The 21,523-nt window shown below is 41.8% G+C and overlaps 2 protein-coding genes across 4 annotated transcripts; one reads left to right on the top strand and one right to left on the bottom strand.

Moving 5' to 3' along the window:
* Positions 1-32: 32 nt before the first annotated feature.
* On the bottom strand, positions 33-4,478 carry LOC110489750 (gamma-soluble NSF attachment protein). 3 transcript variants are annotated; one of them, XM_021562621.2, is made up of 13 exons: positions 4,242-4,477; positions 3,826-3,893; positions 3,539-3,623; positions 3,368-3,385; positions 3,221-3,251; positions 2,882-2,991; positions 2,655-2,721; positions 2,396-2,466; positions 2,236-2,314; positions 2,021-2,100; positions 1,622-1,751; positions 1,486-1,496; positions 33-1,047 (listed from the first exon to the last, which is right to left on the bottom strand). In XM_021562621.2, exons 1-13 carry the CDS (start codon positions 4,292-4,294, stop codon positions 1,023-1,025), a joined length of 828 nt encoding a protein of 275 aa, XP_021418296.1. In that variant the 5' UTR covers positions 4,295-4,477; the 3' UTR covers positions 33-1,022. The 3 variants fall into 3 exon arrangements, with proteins under 3 accessions (XP_021418296.1, XP_021418295.1, XP_036799922.1); XM_021562620.2 differs by lacking the exon at positions 1,486-1,496 and having other exon boundaries at positions 4,242-4,476; XM_036944027.1 differs by lacking the exon at positions 33-1,047 and having other exon boundaries at positions 1,054-1,496; positions 4,242-4,478.
* Positions 4,479-5,048: 570 nt separating this feature from the next.
* On the top strand, positions 5,049-12,805 carry LOC110489749 (twisted gastrulation protein homolog 1-A). The gene is made up of 5 exons (XM_021562619.2): positions 5,049-5,282; positions 5,936-6,082; positions 7,085-7,184; positions 9,678-9,950; positions 10,993-12,805. The coding sequence occupies exons 2-5, from the start codon at positions 5,963-5,965 to the stop codon at positions 11,172-11,174; spliced, it is 675 nt and encodes a 224-aa protein (XP_021418294.1). The 5' UTR covers positions 5,049-5,282; positions 5,936-5,962; the 3' UTR covers positions 11,175-12,805.
* The last annotated feature ends 8,718 nt before the right edge of the window (positions 12,806-21,523 follow it).

Raw genomic sequence — 21,523 nt, 5'->3', positions numbered from 1 at the left:
ATCGAGGTTCAGTGACCTGAATGTAACAAATGTTTGAAAGCTGACCTGCTGCCATTTTATTCCATTCCATGACTCGATTCAGTAAAAACACTGAGGGCATGCCACAAACATCAAGCCTGCATACTCCACAAGACTTGACACACATTTTAAGATTAGTTGTAAACATAAATCATCATCTAGCTTTCAGTCAGTTCCAAAGTACAGGCATAACATATAATACAAATGGAAAGGCATTCTGAAATCTAGAAGAAACTAAAGTACAATAATATACCAATTACCCAAATATATTATTTTCTAAACAAATTTGATTCATTATAAGTGCCTTCACACACAATAGTAACTGAAATGGCTGCTTTCAACACTTCATACTGTACAAATTCAGAAATCATCTCATCCACCCCTTTACGCATCAATCATTGAAGCACAGAGTTTGATATTGTAAGGTGAATGTGCAAATCATTATTTTCACACCGAGTATCTTGTTGCATACTGTTGTAGATTGAATGAGAAAACACCTTGATGATCCATTGAGGCAAATACAACAAATACATTACCAAACCTAGATCAACATTCAAAATCAAATGTTTTATATCACTTCAAATGTAGCAAAATATACATTATTTTACAATCGCAGTAAACCCCAAAAGGGACAAATAATATATCTTTAAGTAGTGTTTGATTATTTTCCACAGTGATATTATATTACCATGCTTATGTTATTGTTATGAGCATAACTCGTTGTTATGCTTGATGGTTAGAGTGCCTACAGTTGTACATCTGGCGATGGGAGGCAAGGCAAAGTTCACGACCCCCTGGCATGCTGAGAATGGGAGGGTGTGGAAGATTCCGACACCCATCCTTAACAGGTAACTGGAAGTGCTCTGGTCCAGACAGGAAGTCCAGGTTCTGTGGCTAACATAGCCCACCAGCGTACTCATCCTCATCAGCCTCCCCTGCCTCCGCTCCTTCCCCAGCATCGGCAGCTGAAGCAGGAGCCTTCTTCTTACCCCCCCCTGGAACCCTCAGGCTGATGGACAACTTTGCATACTGCAAGACAATTGGCACTGTGGTCAGGTTATGGCAAGTTGTCTCTACAGTATTTGTTTCTCAGAAGTGTTTCCTAAACCTCTTATTGAGTACCCAAAGCCAGTTCCATGTTTTTGATCTCTTCCTAAACTAGCACAGCAGATTCAACTAATGAACTAATCAGAAAAACCTTGGTTAGTTTGAGTCAGGTGTGTGTGTCTTTCTGGAATTGATCAGGAGAGGTTTAAGAAATAGCTCTAAAGAAATGTAAAATATAATAAATCTTACAAAACAACAAGAAAGCAGGGTCTAGATGGGTGACGCAGGTAAGCAAGCAGTTGGACTGCTATTGTTTCTATTAATAAATTACTTTGCATTATTCAGGCTAGCCTGGAAATGCATCTATGGGGTGGCTAGGAGAAAGGTTTCATAAGGAAAGGACAGCTCATGATTCCATACCTTTTAAAGACCTTAAATGTGATCAAAGGAGACAACAGAACACAATTGAGAGAAGTAGATACTCAAATGATGTGATAACATGCTTTGAAGTGAATGATGGTTACATACAGTATAAGCCACAAGGCAGAACACTCACATCATTGTCCATGTACTTGAATAAGGGCGAGTTACAGACGCAGTGCACTTGGTCCTCATCCTGCTCATCGTAGCCCTGCAGGAGCTGCTCCAAGGCAATACAGTCCTCACTCCCACTGAAGCCTGGCAGACTAGGGTCAAAGGTTAGAATGGTCAAGCATAGGGTTGCAAAATTCAGGTAACTTTCCCAAAATTCCCAGGTTTTCCAGAAATATTTCCAGAAATCCCGGGTGGAGTATTCACAGATTCCGTGCTTATTACCTCCTGACTCCAGGAATATTTCAACCCGGGATTTCTGGAATTTGGGGTAAGTTACCAGAATTATGAATCCCTAGTCAAACATAACAAAATTCATAACCTTCATATTTACCTTTTAGTTAGACAAATGTAAAGTCAGTACCTATAACTCTCTCGAACACATTTATCTGCTGCTACGAAGTCATTTCTGTGAAGGTGGACTAGCACTTGGGCAATGGTTTTCTGAAGAAAAAAATACACAGGCAACCATTTGGTTTTAATCTTCACAACAGGGGTAATAATAACAGAGTCTGCTCAGTTTTGAACACGGTCAATTGTCTTTATCAGGCTAAATAAGTGAAAGATCCTTAAACACACCTTAAAACACGTTGGGTAATTCTCTATTTCTTTATACATGTTCTTCTCCTTCTGAATCGACACTGCTGCTTCATCAAGCCTGACGGGCCAAAAGCAACAGTTAGCTGGAAGGGAATGAGTAGGAAAGGTAGAACAATCTGGAAAGCAGGTGAGAATTTACTTGTGTTGCCTGACGAGAAGTCTTGATGCTTTCCCCAGCATCTCTACAGCTTGACGTAGACGGTCTTCATTCTGCAGAAATATACATTCATCATATCAAGAATATTTTGATTGATTTGGTCACTTTTCATCACATTAATATATATCCAATATCAATGAAATAAGACTGAGATTCCTGCAGATGTGACCCTGAACTGAGGCTGTGGCTTGGAAGCAACTCAATGATTGGTGTTCTCTAGAATCAAAAATTCAAGTCGTACCTCAAACACTGATGCAGCTTTCTGGTACAGATCCACTGCTTTTGCTAGATCCTGTGATTCGATTAGCCTGAAAAAAGAAAAGTGCAACTTTAACTGAAGTAGCCTGAGCATCAAAACGAGGAATAACAACGAGCATCATCATACGTTTACAGTGACATGCCAATGTTGACAGGGAATTAATTTTGAGAGACCGTCTAAGACGATCAATATTGGCAACCGGTACGTACTTTCCAGCTCTGTCGAGGGCCAAGGCTGCAGTGTCTGGTGTGCCATTCTCTACATACATCATGCTTGCTCTCTCAATATACTGGATAGCCTCTGGTATCCTCTGCATGTCCTGGAGAGAAAAAAACATGCCTGTCAATGATTAGCGTTAGTAGCTAGTTAATATTAAAACCGTAGTCATGTCATGTGTCAAAAGCGTCTGGCTAAAAACAAAGCCTTTTAATCCAGAAGGGGGCAACAAAAACGTAAAAACTATGGCATAAACGCAACAGTAAATTTCACCCGACCTCTGATAACAAGTATATATGATTGACAATAATGTTTAGCACATTAAAACTAACCTTGAGCATCATACCAGCTGCCTCAAGTGCTCTGTAACAGAAAGATCTCCTTAGCAACATTAAATACAACCAGACATAGACAAATCAGTGTCATTCTGGTTCTATTAATATCATTACATAAGATAAGCCTAGATCTTTTATACTCACTTGGCTGCATGGAAAAGTCTGTACATTGAGTTGAGTTAAAGAAAACGTTGATGTTATTATCAGATATTTGTGGGCCACAATGTTCAAATAAAGCATATACAATTACCTTGTTCAAAACTAACCTGCAAAACCATTTATAAGCCTCCCTCCCCATTGGCAGTGAAAGGATACGTTTTGTTGTTGGTATGTGCCTCTGCCTCTTGCAGGTATGCCTCCTTCGCTTCTTCAAGCATCTTGGCATTTTTAAAGGCAACAGCTGGGCGAGAAGGGAATGCTTCATTATGCATTTATAATAAGCCAAATCATAAGACAACTTGAGCAACACTTCTGCAATATAGCCTAATATTACTGACAGTGTGCTATTGCCCAACTAGACTATCAAATGTTGTTGTAGTAGGGGACATACATTCAGGTCCAAATTGTTGCTGCATAGAATGTATGAACCTCGGATACAATACCTGCTTTTGAGTACTCTGATGCAGCACTGTCATAGTCAGGCTTCCATTTCATGAAGCTAGTCTTTAAACTGTGGGAAAAATGAATCGTATTCAGTGTCAAACATTACAGCAGCATTGCTTCTGAAAAAAAGTTACAATCATATGGATTTGCCATAGGATGTAATACAGGTATGGACGCCCTAGTATTGATGAAGTGATACCGACAGGCTTAACTGCAGTGCAGCTCAGCTGGCTTCCTACCTAGAATGGCAAGCTAGCTTGTTAAATTGAAAATACCATTCCTATGCTATTTGTTTTATACATAGGTACTTTACAATACACGATTACCAATACTATGATAGTGGCTGACAACCTACTGTAATAGCTCAAACGCAATCTAGCTAGCTAAAGTCATCTAGCTAGCGAGATTTCCTTACTATTTTTCAGCCTTGGCAATGTGGTCGTGCGCCTCGTTGATTTTCGCAGCCATCTGGTCCAGTGGCAGCTCTGCTGTGTAGTCTACTAATAATGTAATGAAACAATTATTAATATTTAAGTTCTCACTGGCTAAAATGTAGTGAGATGTTGCCGTTACTGGTTTCAGGAGACCTTTCCTTCATCAGTTTGTTGACTACGGAAGCTCGTGAGTTGCATTTTATTTTTCTACTCATATACTGCGACAACGTTACAATGTTGCACCTACTGGGCAATAATGTAATAGTTCGTTTTTTTTCTCAGTTGAACGCCCTTCCTAATCCAGAAAACTAGTCTTTTTTCATCAATTCAATTCAATTCAAGGGGCTTTATTGGCATGGGAAACATATGTTAACATTGCCAAAGCAAGTGTGGTAGATAATATACAAAAGTGAAATAAACAATAAAATTAATCTCTATTTGCAATGCATTATGAAATCTCCAGTTATTCATTTATATAGCCTACAAAATGTATAATATAATTCCTCTATTATTACATGTATTTTATAAATCCTTTTTACACTAGCAGTTGCAAAGTGCTTTACAGATACCCAGCCCAGAACAAGCCATGCAGAGGAAGAAGCAGTGGCCAGGAAAAACTCCCTAGAAGGAACCTAAGAAGAAATCTAGAAAGGAACTAGGCTCAGAGTGGTGTCTAGCCCTCATCTGGCTATTGTTATCAGTGAAAACATTGTTTATACTATTTTCTATGTGATAAGCTAATAAATTCGTATAGCCCAGTCGAATATATCACTGCCAAACCAGTAGACATGGCCTATCACATGATACCAATTGACAGTGGTCTTGGCTCGGGTTCACCTGAGCAGGGCTCCTGTGTCTGAAATGGTAACTGTATCTTTAAGGCGCTTGCCTACCCCTGTCTGCTTTGTGTAGAGAGTGTGGAGAGTCACGCCATCAGAACATGCTTTAATTCTGAAAGGTAGAGGTGGAAAAGGGGTTAAGAAACGTTCACCTCTGGAGCAACAATCGACAAGTTGGGCAAGGTGAGTTTGATTACTACTTTTATTATATTGTTAATCGGTGTGCGTTTTTGACCAAGACAAAAACGGCATCCTTTCTTCCTAGTTGGTTGATGTTGAGAAAAGGTGTTTATAGCTTTGGATATGCCTCTCCAAAACACGAGGTTTGTTCATAAACGGCGCCTGAAAAGTGTCAGACTTTTCATACAATTTATCCAAACTAAGTGTTTAATTTCAGGATAAAATTTAACTTTCCTTCCTTATGTAACCCTGAGGTCTTTAAGAGGGTTGCGCTGCGCTACTTGCATGATCAACATGCTATTATTGAATTAGATTACCGTAATAGCTATACAACGTTTTAAATGTATTCAGAGTTTAAGATTAAATGCGCAGCAAGCAACCTTTGTAATTTAGTTGCCAGCAAGCGGGAAACCAATGTTTGCATTGCAGTGGGTCTGACGACTTGGGAGATTTGTGTAGAAAGCGAATAATGCCCCTTTAAAGCAAACGGGCAATTTACAATAACAATTGAATCAAAGGGATGGTTCCTTGACACGATTTTTCCTGCGTTTTATTAGTATGTTTGTTGAGTCCCGATGACGTCTAGGTATTTTGTTGATGTTGAATAAGGGGTACATTCCAAATTCTTGTCTGACTCTTTGTTTTTGTCGGTGCAGGATATCGTTGTTTCGTGCGTGTCGGAAATGAAGTCCACTCAATTTTTACTATCCACTGCACTTCTTTTCCTTCTATCTGGACTTTCCATGATTACCGCCTGCAACAAGGCTCTCTGTGCCAGTGATGTCAGCAAGTGCCTCATTCAGGTAAGAAGGCTAAACTCTTAGTGCGTTTAAAAGGCTTTCGGTTTAGGTAAACTTTTGTCTCACTATACCATTTTTCTGTTACTAAATCACTTTGAGAGAACTCTATGGAATTTCTATAAGGAATCTCTCATGTCCTTTCAGAGTAAATTGCCACTGCCATAGTGTTATGCCAATATTGTAGGACTTGATGCACCTCCCACTATGCATTTCCACAGTGTGTATGTCATTTTACATTAACCTAAAATCTCTACATTATTTCTATACTGGAAACATGCATACAACCACAACAGTACCTGTACACTAAATTAACCCTTCTGAGAACACTCAACTAACAAAGCGGGGATACTAAAAATGTACTCGATATTGACTTGGCTTACAATCAGGCGCATGTTTTACATTTACAGCCACACAGTGTCTTCAAAGGATGTAGCCTAGTCTACCTTGGCTGTACATGCGATGGCCAATGGAGATTGATATCTGTATACCTTCCATGGTTGCTGTTGCAGCCACAACCACACTTCACTGTGTGCTTAGTTAGCTCCATCCCTGTGCACATCTGGAATTTGACCTCTGCTCTCCCTTTGAACTGCCCTCCCAGCCGCACTGGAGGAGTCACAGAACAGGCAGCTTAAGGTCGGCCCACTCCTCAAACATACGCAGTTACACACACCCGCCCGTAGTGATTTCTAACAGGATATGTATGGCTTATTTTCTTGTTTGAGTCAACCATGACGTGCTCAATACACAAAAATAATGTTATATTGTTTTGGCGCTCATGTAACAACTAAAGCCAGACTGAGACTACTGTATTGAAAGAATGTTTGCACAACATGATAGAAGGCTTAAATGCATACAAGAGTTATGCAAAATGTGTGCCACCTTCACTGTATATTGCTGAATTTCTCTCTTACTTGTGAGTTATGCACTTATGTACATCAGTCCTGCCACATACATAAAATGTGACTATGTTATAATATACATTGTGTGTTTTGTGATGTACAGGAGCTGTGTCAGTGCAGGCCCTCTGATGGGAACTGCTCATGCTGTAAGGAGTGTATGCTCTGTCTGGGTACACTGTGGGAGGAGTGCTGCGACTGTGTGGGTAGGTGCCAGAGTTGTACAGTTGTGGCCAAAAGTTTTGAGAATGACACAAATATTAATTTTCAAAGTCTGCTGCCTCAGTTTGTATGATGGCAATTTGCATATACTCCAGAATGTTATGAAGAGTGATCAGATGAATTGCAAAGTCCCTCTTTGTCATACAAATGAACTTAATCCCCAAAAAACATTTCCACTGCATTTCAGCCCTGCCACAAAAGGACCAGCTGACATCATGTCAGTGATTCTCTCGTTAACACAGGTGTGAGTGTTGACGAGGACAAGGCTGGAGATCACTCTGTCATGCTGATTGAGTATGAATAACAGACTGGAAGCTTCAAAGGGAGGTGCTTGGAATCATTGTTCTTCCTCTGTCAACCATGGTTACCTGCAAGGAAACACGTGCCGTCATCATTGCTTTGCACAAAAAGGGCTTCACAGGCAAGGATATTGCTGCCTATAAGATTACAAATAAATCAACCATTTATCGGATCATCAAGAACTTCACGGAGAGCGGTTCAATTGTTGTGATGAATGCTTCAGGGCGCCCAAGAAAGTCCAGCAAGTGCCAGGACCGTCTTCTAAAGTTGATTCAGCTACGGGATCGGGGCACCACCAGTACAGAGCTTGCTCAGGAATGGCAGGTGTGAGTGCATCTGCACGCACAATGAGGCAAAGTCTTTTGGAGGATGGCCTGGTGTCAAGAAGGGCAGCAAATAAGCCACTTCTCTCCAGGAAAAACATCAGGGACAGACTGATATTCTGCCAAAAGTACAGGGATTGGACTGCTGAGGACTGGGGTAAAGTCATTTTCTCTGAATCCCCTTTCCGATTGTTTGGGGCATCCGGAAAAAAGCTTGTCTTCTCCGGACAAGGTGAGCACTACCATCAGCCCTGTGTCATGCCAACAGTAAAGCATCCTGAGACCATTCATGTGTGGGGTTGCTTCTCAGCCAAGGGAGTGGGCTCACTCACAATATTGCCTAAGAACACAGCCATGAATAAAGAATGGTACCAACACATCCTCCGAGAGCAACTTCTCCCAACCATCCAGGAACAGTTTGGTGCCGTACAATGCCTTTTCCAGCACCTTGCCATAAGGCCAAAAAGATAACCAGTGGCTCGGGTAACAAAACATCAATATTTTGGGTCCATGGTCAGGAAACTCCTCAGACCTTAATCCCGTTGAACTTGTGGTCAATCCACAAGAGGCGGGTGGACAAACAAAAACCCACACATTCTGACAAACTCCAAACATTGATTATGCAACAATGGGCTGCCATCGGTCAGGATGTGGCCCAGAAGTTAATTGACAGCATGCCAGGGCGGATTGCAGAGGTCTTGAGAAAAAAAAGGGTCAACACTGCAAATATTGACTCTTTGCATCAACTTCATGTAATTGTCAATAAAAGCCTTTGACACTTATGAAATGCTTGTAATTATACTTCAGTATTCCATAGTAATATCTGACAAAAATATCTAAAGACACTGAAGCAGCAAACTTTGTGTAAATTAATATTTGTCATTCTTAACTTTTGGCCACGACTGTAGAATTGAGTCACATGATTTGGACTCGAGTCTGGCTCTTCACAAATTTGAGACTCGAGATGATAGAAAACCAAAACTTGAGACTTAACTTGGATCTTCGACTTGACTCATGACTTTAGATTGTCTGGCCAGGTTTTGTCACTCATTTTGTGGCACAGAGACTCCGTGGATTACTCTCCACGCAGCCAGAGTAGCCACAGGCATCACACTTGCAAAACAAAAAGTTAGAAAGGAATGCCATATACAGCTCCCAAAATAGTTTGGGGATCAAGCATATAAACTGTTTGCTTTGCCATCGCACCAGCAATGGGGCATCAAGCAACAATTACTAGCATAGGTCTTTTGTTAAGTCAAAATTGCTTGATATTGATCTTTTGAAGCTTGCATTTGGAATGAGTTAAAATGTATTATTACATAATCAAAATGTGTGTTGTAGACAAAATAATGAAAAGGGCTGTCTGCTAGCCTCCAATAAATATACTAAGATTTGTAGTTGATTGATGTCATTGCATGTCTTGATTTATTTTATTTTTTTGACTTGAAATAACTTGGCTCAGCTCGCTCTTAAAATGCACGACTTGGAATTGACTCTAGACTCTGCCAGTTCTACTTAGGACTTGAAACTTTGACCATTTTGCTTGAGACTTGCTAGTGACTTGGTCCCACGTACTAGGTGCACATTTGAAAAGGGCAAACTACAACCAGGGTCAGAATGGATTAATGAGGATGGGTATTTGGTTTTTGCATCATATTGAGCTCCTCCAAATCCTTCCTTCCATTATTCACTGATTGTTCAAGGTAGTGCACCCATCCTATTTTACAAGTGTAGTGCAGTGAATGGTGAGTAACATATGAACAAATAGTGGTTTATTGATGATCAGTCATTTATTGTAAAAGTATTTGATTTATTTACCAATTATCAACTTGTTTCCTGCATCCCATCACACAGGGATGTGTAACCCCAGGAACTACAGCGATACTCCGGCTACCTCCAAGAGCACGGTGGAGGAACTCTACCGACCCATCCCCTCACTGTTCCGTGCCCTCACCGAGGGCGAAGCACCTATCAACATGATGGTGGTATCCTTCCCTGTGGCTGAGGAACTATCTTACCATGAGAACCTGGTGTCTTTCCTGGAAACTCTGGAGGACCAGCACCAAAATGTCTCCCTGACCGGGAACAGTATCCACACCAGCTACGATAACACCCAAAGTACTGAAGGTAGGGAGGGATGAGCGGGTTGAATTTTGGGGACAATCATAGCTGCTGGGTATTCCATAATAAGAGAATAAACAGAGCGGGGCACATCATAGTCTTACAAAGATGCCTTTTATCAAAGTTTTAGTTCATCAGAAGACTCTGAAAATTCTACGATAGTTTAGCATTTGTAGCAAAAATATCATTCAAGTCATGGGACCGATCATGTCATTTTTCACACATCGTGTCTATAAGTTTCTATTGTGAAGCTCAGCAAGGTCACATCGGTAACATGATGCTCACAGGTTATGACTGTATGAACTACACATTGAAACATCCAGCCCAAAGAGGGAGGTTTAAATAAAATACTTACTAGTCGCCAAAGTCGGTTTGCTGCCTAGTTAAATAAAATATTCTGGCAGATTGGGCACCCCCGTAAGTGCTAAAGATATGAACTTTGGTCCATCCCACTATTTTAGGGAAACCCCAAGAGCCAATGAATAGCTCAAATCCCCGACAGTCTATATTGTTTTAGGAGAGGGAGAGCTATAATGAAGTCATTGCTAAAGCTGCTTTGATCCGAGCTTGGTGGCTAGACCCCCTCCATTAAAACATATGCAATCTCGGGCTATCTTTTGATGGGTTTAGTGGGCTGCTAGCCCTGCAAATTGAGTAGATTGCTGCTGGCCTTGTGGACTTTCTTGTGCATCCACTCCATTTGTCTTCTACTCAGCAACCGGTCCTAGTGATTTGTAGGAACCTGTGTGTGTGTGTGTGAGGCCACTTGACAGTTCATGTAGGTTTAGTATTCTGATCATATTTCTGAGCAGGGAATTCTGAACGAGTCATGCGGCTATGCCTACATTTTTAAATATGTCCAGTGTTTCCGGATTCCCTTTTCCCGGGGGGCCAAGACAGAGTTTGGGAAACCCTGCTTTAGAGTACCTTCGTAAAGTGAAGACTAAGCATGTTTTCCGTAAACTTTTCAAATGGATAGTGGTAATATTTCCCTGTTGTATTCCTTGGAGAAATAAGCCTTTGAATGCTATGTCTTTCCCCTCCACAGATAACATGTGCACTGTGGTGTACTTTGACGACTGCGTGTCCATCCGCCAGTGCAAGCAATACTGTGAGTCCATGGGGGGCTCCAAATACCGCTGGTTCCACAATGCCTGCTGTGAGTGTATCGGCCCAGAGTGCCTCGACTACGGCAGCAAAACTGTCAAGTGTATGAACTGCCTGTTCTGATTGAAGCTAATAGGACTGGCGACATTAGGGGACTATCTGGAGTAGCAGGTGAAGGTTAACTGAGGAATATGACTTTCATAATGCTTCACTATTTTTATGTATTATGAATTATTTTTGCTCATTTTTATATTTTATAGGTTCTTTAGCAAATTAGAAATATATCGTTTTGAATTTTTTTCTAGTTAAGAGGAGAGGTCAATGTTTTAAAATGTGTAATGCAATGGCATTTTATTTTTGGTGTCATGGAAAATCAGAGTAAATGCTATTTGTATAATTGTTTGATCACGTGTTATTTTAGGAAACAACGTCCATATTCAATCAAACTAATAGCCAGCCGTTCACATGTTTGATTTTATATGTGCAGTTTAAATGATTTGTTTCATACTGTAAACATTATTTTAAATCGAATAATTGAAAATGAGTTCGGCCAGACATATAGGACATGTTTGGTACAGATGGGTTAAGTTCAGCTGGCCAGACAGATGGGACATGTTTGGTACAGATGGGTTAAGTTCAGCTGGCCAGACAGATGGGACATGTTTGGTACAGATGGGTTAAGTTCAGCTGGCCAGACAGATGGGACATGTTTGGTACAGATGGGTTAAGTTCAGCTGGCCAGACAGATGGGACATGTTTGGCTGACCAGATAGGATAAGCACGGTTTGTACGGTGATGGAATTTTGTGTTTTCCAGGCCTGGAAAAGTTAGGACAAGTTTGGCCAGATATGATAATTTCAGAAATAAGTTTGGCCGGCTAGATAGTTTAATCTGGCCAAATTTATCCTAATTCAGCTGGCTGGCCCGATAGGACAAGTCATCAAGACAGATGGGATATATGTTCAGCTGGCTGGCCCGATAGGACAAGTCATCAAGACAGATGGGATATATAACAAGTTCGGACAATTGGCCAGATGGGTTAAGGTCAGCTCGCTGGACAGATGAGACGAGTGCAGCCAGATAAGTTTGGTAGGCCGGTCAGACAGATAAGTTCACAACCGGGGACCAGCATGTGGGGGTGTTGGGGGTATCCGAGCTTCATCAGCCAACACTAGATATTGGTTAATCAAATCTTCCCATTCTGGCTTAATTTGGCATGCCTTCTTAAACAGCCAAACTGTATACGCATTCACACATCAAGTTTTCTCTTGAGTTGGGCTCAGGGATGGAACAACTGTTGAACATTTGAGTTGGGTGTGGGGGTAGGTCGAACTATGGGTGGAAAGGGAGAGAGGGGCATGCATCCCACATCAGTTGACCAAAATGTAGAATTCCTACTACCGGCCATTATGGGTAGCAATCATTAGAAGTGCTTATTATTATGCATATTATTTGTCAATTGTGGGAATAAATTAGGATATGCATGTTTTTTGAAATATGCAGTACAACTGAGGGGAAGGGGTTCGAAATGATGTTCGCTGCGGATCTGGTTCTGTACTGTAGGTGGCACCATGTGCTCTTTTTAAAGGATGAGCCCATATCTCTTGAAAGGCCCTAGGATCCATGTGTAAAGGGTTGGTCAGACATTCACTGGAATGACAACCCTACATGGGATGGGGGTGGAATATTGAAGGACAATTAGAGGTTTCCTTAGTCGCAGCTACGATATGCTTAACAGTGCAAATATTATGGTACAGTTTATATGGACACTCAATTACCATGGTACTTCTTAATGGTAAGTTTACAAACATGGTAAGTGGTGAAATAAGTATAGCTAGTTAAAATTGTATGTAATGGTGTTGCAGATAGTAACAAGACGATCCGTCTTTATCTGGCTAAAAGAAGGAAGGAATATAATATCTATTCTTTGCAGGAAACTCATTCTACACTTTTAGACAAAGTTGTATGGACAAAATGACTGGGGGACCTAAAACAGATTTGTCTCATTAACCATATATGGTCCAAATAATGATGTTGCTATATAACTTGACTTTACAGGCAATACATGACGCAATTATTATTGTGGGAGATTATAATACGGTTTTAAGTACCTCAATGGACCGTAAAGGAAATCACACTACAAACTATCACCCTCATGCTCTTAAAGAAATTACGAATATTATGCATATATCTGAACTAGTGGATATATGGCGGCTTACATATCCTGACCTAGTGAGAGAAACATGGCGAAGGATCAATCAAGCTAGTCGTCTTGATAACTTTTGGTGCCAGCGACAATGACATAAAGTAAAGTGTTGATAAGGGACAGAATGCTGTCAGGCCATAAAATAATTGGTATACACATTACACTTACAGAATTTACACGAGGGCGAGAATATTGGAACTTTAAATAAAAACCTACTGGACGACAAATTATTTTTAACCAAGAGAATAATTTACAACTTTTCCCCTATATAGCATAGATACAGTGGATCCTCTTATTGTATGGGGCACTTTTTGACTGAACAAAAATATATCCCATGTTTCATGATCTGAAATAAAATATCACAAATGTTCCATATGCAACAAAAGCTTATTTCTTTCAAATGTTATGCACAAATTTGGTAACATCCATTAGTGAGCATTTCTCCTTTGCCAAGAAAATCCATCACCTGACAGCTGTGGCATATCAAGAAGCTGATTTAAACAGCATGATCACATAACACAATGCCACAGATGTCTCAAGTTCTTGGTCACCTCCCTGACCAAGGCCCTTCTCCCACGACTGCTCAGTTTGGCCAGGCAGCCAGCTCTAGGAAGAGTCTTGGTGGTGCCAAACTTCTTCCATTTAAGAATGGCCACTGTGTTCTTGGGGACATTCAAAGCTGCAGAAATATTTTGGTACCCTTCCCCAGATCTGTCCCTTGACACAATCCTGTCTCGGAGCTCTACGGACTATTCCTTCGACCTCATGGCTTGGTTTTTGATCTGACATGCACTGTCAGCTATGGGACCTTATATAAACAGGTGTGTGCCTTTCCAGAAACATATCCAATCGATTGAATTTACCACAGGTGGACACCAATCAAGTTGTAGAAACATCTCAAGGATGATCATTGGAAACAGGATGCACCTGAGGTCAATTTCGAGTCTCATAGCAAAGGGTCTGAATGCTTATGTAAATAAGGTATGTTTTTTTATTTTGAATACATTAGCTAAATTTTCAAAAACTGTTTTCGCTTCCTCAGTATAGGGTATCTGGCCGAACTTGTTTTATCTGGCAAGCCGGCCAAGCTTATCTTATTGGACAGAACACCAAATTTGTCCTGACCGGCAGGCCGAACTTTACTTACCTGGGTTCAGCCAGTCGAATTTGTCCTGTCTGGCTGACCGGAACATATCCAACTAGACGTTGGAACATTGCTGCAGGGACTTGCTTCTATTCAGCCACGAGCATTAGTGAGGTCGGGCACAGATGTTGGGCTCGCAGTCGGCATTCCAATTCCTCCCAAAGGTGTTCGATGGGGTTGAGGTCAGGGCTTTGTGCAGGCCAGTCAAGTTCTTCCACACTGATCTCAACTTATGCTATATAGAACTGATCCTAGCCGGCCAGACCCGATCTGACAGCTACCCTAATAGACAGCTACGAAGAATATAGATAAACTCTCTTGGTAAATAGTGTGGCCTACAGCTGTACAAGCTCCATAAAGCTGTCAGAAGGGCAACACACAGGAGAGGACTGGGGGAAGTAAGGTGACTTCTGTGTAGTTGGAGACGAGGGAGTTGAGTTTGTGTGCCCGACAGGATACAGCCAGACCCGGAGCCCAGAATATGGTATCCCGGAGAGGGTCTCATGGGGGAGACCTATCCTTTTCATTTGATTTATTATTTAATAAACTCCCTTGAAACCGAGCTAATCATACTCTGTCCGTGTCTGACCTGTGTAAACGTCTTGACCAAACCCCCTGGTCTGCCACAGATGGCCTACACCAGCCAAACCTGGATGAAGCTGGGCCAATTGTGTGCCGCCCTATGGGACTCCCAATCACGGCTGGTTGTGATACAGCCTGGGTTCAAACCAGGGTGTCTGTAGTGACGCCTCTAGCACTGAGATACAGTGCCTTAGACCGCTGTGCCACTTGGGAGCCCTAAATAGTGCTATAAGATATACATCATTACAGTTGACACATTTTTACTAGACTACATTACTGTAATATAAAAACTGTATACTAAAAGATAACGCTGAGCCTAAAATTTGTGTTACAATTTCCTGCTGGGGACTTTTAACACACCATCTCACAGCCCTCAGAGACAAACTCTGTAAATGTCTAACTCCTGCGTATACGATCCTCCCCTATGTCCAGTGGGGGATGAGAGCCTACTGCAGGAGTTAGAAAGTTAGCAAGACTTCTCCAAGCTCACCTGTCTTGCACAGCAACTTCTGGGCCCGTATCCACAAAGCATCTCTGAGTGGAAGTGCTATTTTAGATCATTGTGAATAGGATTATATGGACAGATCCTAGTACAGCATTTACATTTGTCATTTTGTAGACACTTATCCAGAGCGACTGCATACATTTGCATACATACTTCCCCTTTCAAATGTATTTATTACTCACAAGTGAATTGTCCATTGTTTGTCACAGATTCCAGTTTGGTAAATGGTAAAAGAAAGCATTTTAATCCAGATTAGGTTAAATAGGTTCCAAGTGATATGAATGGCAAAAAGGTCAAATCCTTAAGTACAAAATGATAAGTAGCAACATGCAAATTAAATCCAAAAGAAGCAGTAGAAAGAGACAAATGACCTACCTCATCCCCATAGTTTTTATTTACATTAAAAAAATGTTTTGCACACCAGTATTTCTACTTGCACATCATCATCTGCACATCTATCACTTCAGTGTTAATTTGCTAAATTGTAATTACTTTGCTACTATGGCCTATTTATTGCCTTACCTCCTTACTCCACGTAGACACACTGTACATAGATTTTTCTATTGTGTTATTGACTGTACTTTTGTTTATCCCATGTGTAACTGTGCTGTTGTTTTTTTGTCACACTGCTTTGCTTTATCTTGGCCAGGTCGCAGTTGTAAATGAGAACTTGTTCTCAACTGGCCTACCTGGTTAAATAAAGGTGAAATATATATATATATTTTTTTTTAATCCAAATGAAACGGTAGAAAGAGCCAAATTGAATCCAAAAGAAACAGTCAACTATAGCTTTACTAGGCATCTTTCTCCTCTGGTGCAATCCGCTGACCTAATGAGTTACTGACACCATCTTTTCCCATAACCCTTCTAATATACATATTTAACATAATGAACAGTTTACATACAGTACCAGTCAAAAGTTAGGCCACCTAGTCATTCCAGGGTTTTTCTTTATTTTTACTATTGTCTACATTGTAGAATAATAGTGAAGACATCAAAACTATGAAATAACACACATGGAATCATGTAGTAACCAAAAAGGTTAAACTAATCAAAATATATTGTATATTTGAAATTCGTCAAAGCAGCCATCCTTTGCCTTGACAACTTCACACTCTTGGAATTCTCTCAACTAGCTTCACCTGGATTTATTTCGTTTAGAAGGATTTCCCACATATACTGAGCAATGGTTGGCTGCTTTTCCTTCACTCTGTTGTCCAACTCATCACAAACCATCTCTTTCATTACCCGCTTCCCTACCTAAAGCTCCTCAAAATGGTTGAATGATAAAAACACTTTTTGTGCGCTCTAGTACCGCTTGCCGTGCGCTAGCAGATAGAACAGTCTATGACTTGGGTGACTGGAGTCTGATCCTGACACCACCTAGTATATAGGTCCTGGATGGCAGGAAGCTTGGCCCAAGTAATGTACTGGGCTGTACGCACTACCCTCTGTAGCGCCTTGCGATCAGATGCCGAGCAGTTGCCATAACAGACGGTGATGTAACCGGTCAGGATGCTCTCGATGGTGCAGATGTAGAACTTTTTGAGGATCTGGGGACCCATGCCAAATATTTTCAGTCTCCTGAGGGAGAAGAGGAGTGGTCTTGCCCTCGTCACAACTTTCTTGGTGTGTTTGGACCATGATAGTTTGTTGGTGATGTGGACACCAACGAACTTGAAACTCTCGACCCCCTCCACTACAACCTCGTCAATGTGAATGGGGGCGTGTTCATTCCCCCCTTTCCTGTAGTCCACAATCATCTCCTTTTGTCTTGCTCACATTCATTGAGACGTTGTTGTCCTGGCACTATACTGCCAGGTCTCTGACCTCCTCCCTATAGGCTGTCTCATCATTGTAGGTGATCAGGCCTACCACCGTTGTGTCATCAGCAAACTTAATGGTGTTGTAGTCGTGCTTGGCACACAGTCGTGGGTGAACTAAGCACGCACCCCCGAGAGGCCCGCAGGTTGAGGATCAGCTTAGCAGATGTGTTGTTGCCTGCCCTTACCACCTGGGGGCAACCCGTCAGGAAGTCCAGCATCCAGTTGCAGAGGGAGGTGTTCAGTCCCAGGGTCCTTAGCGTAGTGATGAGCTTTGTGGGCACTATGGTGTTGAACGCTGAGCTGTAGTCAATTAATAGCTTTCTCACATAGGTGTTCCTTTTGTACATGTGAGAAAGAGCAGTGTGGAGTGCGATTGAGATTGCGTCAGCTGTGGATCTGTTGGGGTAGTATGCGAGTTGGAGTGATTCTAGGGTTTCCGGGATGATGGTGTTGATGTGAGCCATGACCAGCCTTTCAAAGAACTTCATGGCTACCAACGTGAGTGCTACGGGGCGGTAGTCATTTAAGCAGGTTCTTCGCTTTCTTGGCCACAGGGACTATGGTGGTCTGCTTGAAACATGCAGGTATTACAGGAGCCACCTACTGTATGGGGTAGTAAAAAAATGAACAAATTGTACGAATTACCAAAAAATAAACATGAACCAAATTCACTACCCTGAATTTCAAACACAAACTGTACTATTCAGATCCCTTCACACAGACTCAGGAACCTGGGAGGTGTAAACTCATATTCAGTACTCCCCATAACATTTCGGCTGTAAAGTCCTGGAGATCCAGAAATCTATTTGCTGCCTTCACAATGATGTCTACCTTAGATGTTTTATTCGTTTGAATAGTGCAATTTATCACTTGGGCTATAAAACGCAACAAAGTCCACCTTCTTGTTAGTATGTCGGGATCCTTCTCCTGCATGGCATTCACTGCAGACTGTGGGCCATCCACTACTATCTCTCTACGCACTTCTCCACATAGGAGACCTGCTGGATGGCACCGATCCTAGCTACTGCGACCTCCTTCATACTCAACAGGGCAATCCGGGCACGTGATTCCCATCACGATAACAACATGCTTCATCTGACTCTTCAACTACTACATATTTTTTTCATTCGACAACCACAAAGCCTCTATATACAACGAAACACCTGAGATGACACTTTTAACCGGTGCCCTACTCTGAAAATCACAACTTTTCACATCTTGTTGAGCCACAGCGCTTTCGCCTTTTGCGCTGTTGACACAAATGAACATCAGCATCATACCGCTCCTGGTCACTCGAACCGATTCCACTTCACCACCTTTGAGACCACAAACAAGTCACCCCAAAAAACAATTTCTTGTGAATCGCACTGAAACCATAAACTGCTGTGTATTTCCAATTTTAGCCCTTTCAATCCCCTCTTTCACCAACGTCCACTCATTCTCACTAACTATATTTAGGCCAAGAGAATCGCAAAATACTTCCGCCATTGCACCTCCAGTCATCCCCCGGACTCCCTCGCCCTTTACTGTGAAAGATGCGAGAGTTTGTGTTCTCGAAGTATCATCCATATTGTTCACATTCCAGCACAGCTGTTGCGTCACCAATTTCCAATCCCAATTTCCCCAATTTGATCTGCACTACTCGCCGCCATTTCCCCTCCTGACTTCCCTTCGCCGAGCAAATTTTTTTGACAACACCAACAAACTCAGTTCCCGCCATCTTCCTCACCTATCAAAGTTGTTCAAGATGTATGCAATAAAGCTTTTATCTGTGGCAGTGCTGCTAGCGCCGTTTCCGGCCCACACTCAAGCACAGTAGCTGGCGTTAATGCAACAACGTTGTATGCCAATCACCCCAACGAAGGAGGAGGCTGATAGCTAGGCTAGGGGAAACTGGTACAGTGTCCTTCGCCCCCGCCTGCCAAGCACTGCTTTCCCGCATTTCTGTTAACGTTATGGCAAGTAGCTAGCGCAGCCAACCCTATTCCTGCGTGATACTACCTGGTGCATGCTGACAGGCGGGGGTGAACGACAGTGTGTGCGGGTGTAGCAGCCTCAACACCATCGCAGGGGGCGTGGCATGTAGTAAATGAAGCGTAGTGGGCACAGCATATGGTAAACGCGGTCTGCAGACAGACCCTGCTCGTATAATTAGCTACCCTCAGACCAAGGAACATACAGAGATGAATGTCTCTGTGTTACTAGCCTAAGGCTGGTCTGGGTTGATCGAGGATTGTGTTTTGTTCGTTTTCCTGACAGGAACTTGAGTTTTTATTGAAACAGAGTTGAGATGTCTTCCATTTAAAATAAAATAATTAAACTGTACATTGGTTGTTTTTGTTTATGCCATACTTTAGTGCAAGGGATATTTAATTGGTGTGTATTTCAATGCTGTGCAGGCATATTATATTCCCTAGTGGTACACTCAGTGGCCAGTTATTATGTAAACCCATCTATACTAAGCACAACATGTAACGTGTTGTTTTCCATGTTTCATGAGCTGAAATAAAAGATCCCAGAAATGTTGAAGAGCGTATTTCTCAAATTTTGTGAACAAATGTGTTTACATCCCTGTTTGTGAGCATTTCTCCTTAGCAAATAATGGCATATTAAGAAACTGATTAAACGGCATGATCATTACACAAGTCCACCTTGTGCTGGGGACAATCAAACAGCAAGTTTTGTCACACAACACATTGCCACAGATGCCTCAAGTCATGCTGACTGCAGGAATGTCCACCGGAAAGGTTAATTTAATGTTAATTTCTCTACCATAAAGCCTTCATCGTTTTAGAGAATTTGGCATCTGACGTCCACAGATCACATGTAACCAGGCCAGGCCAGGACCTCCACATCTGGCTTCTTCCCCTGCGGAATCATCGGAGACCAGCCACCTGGAACGCTGATGAAACTGAGGAGTATTTATGTCTAACAAAGCCCTTTTGTGGGGAAAAACTCCTGATTGGCTGGGCATTGATCCCCAGTAGGTGGGCCTATGCCTTCCCAATCCCAACCATAGATTAGTGCTAAATTAATGTATTTAAATTGACTGATTTCCTTATATGAACTGTAACTCAGTAAAATAATTGTTGCACATTGCGTTTATATCTAGGCTATTGTTGCACATTGCATTTATACCTAGGCTATTGACCACTGATTCTATATGGTCTCCAACATTATCGGTATTCAGACTAAATGGTAGAAAGTGGATCTTTAGTCCCTCTGCTAAAGTAGGCCTATGTACGCTTTAATTCATATTTCTGAAAACTGGGAATGGCTTCACATCAGACTATTCAATAAGGATACAGCTAAATAGCTAGGACCTATAAATGTTGCTATGCACACACTACAGAATGGAACAGTTGATGGTAGTAAACAGGTTTGGAAATTAACACCAGCCATCAGCTGGTAGATTTTGGCATTGGCTGGTAGAATGTCTATTCTTAATAGCCTCATTTGCAGGTGGACATACTGAGCATTTTTTTTCAATCCCAAAAAATGGTGTGCATGCCAGCTCTGGAAGAGTTAATCTCAACATTACAGCGTTGAAAGTGGGGTACAATGTTTTCTGTGGTTTATCCTAATTCTTTTTTTTGTGGGGGGGATTATGGCTCGTAAAATATTTGAATTGCTGGTAAAATTAGGGCATCTGCCAGCCACTGCCGGTGGTGGCCTAAAAAGTAAATGTACCACCATGGTAGTAAAGGTTGTTTGGCGTGATCTGGTTTTGGTCAGGACTGTGTTCCACTGGCGGCGTTAACACAGACAGCCCAATTCTGATATTCTTTTCGCTAACCAGTCAGATCAGCTCTGAAAAGGTTCTGATGTGAAAAGAGCTGATTTGATTGGTTTAAGGTTTGGGAGCATACATAGGCTGTGTTTAGACAGGCAACCCGTGAGGTGCAAGTCATGCCACAGAGGAATCTGGTCGTTACTGCCCCAAGTCCTCCGAGCTTATTCCCCATGTCTTAGCAATGCTTATTAAAAGGCCTGCAACATTTAGTTTCAGTATGGCTGCGTTTACACAGGCAGCCCAATTCTGGTCATTAGACCAATCACCTCAGATCTTTTTCTGATCTGATTGTCCAAAAATACCAATTAGTAAAAAAAAAGATCAGAACTAGGCTGCATGTGTAAATGTAGCCTGAAGGCCACCAAGGCTGTCAGGGAGCCCAGAGACAAGCAAAAAAACTTTACTACAACGTCTCC

Source organism: Oncorhynchus mykiss, chromosome 15 (assembly GCF_013265735.2).
Source record: "Oncorhynchus mykiss isolate Arlee chromosome 15, USDA_OmykA_1.1, whole genome shotgun sequence".
Lineage (NCBI taxonomy): Eukaryota > Metazoa > Chordata > Actinopteri > Salmoniformes > Salmonidae > Oncorhynchus > Oncorhynchus mykiss.
This window is presented reverse-complemented; position numbering and strand designations above follow the sequence as displayed.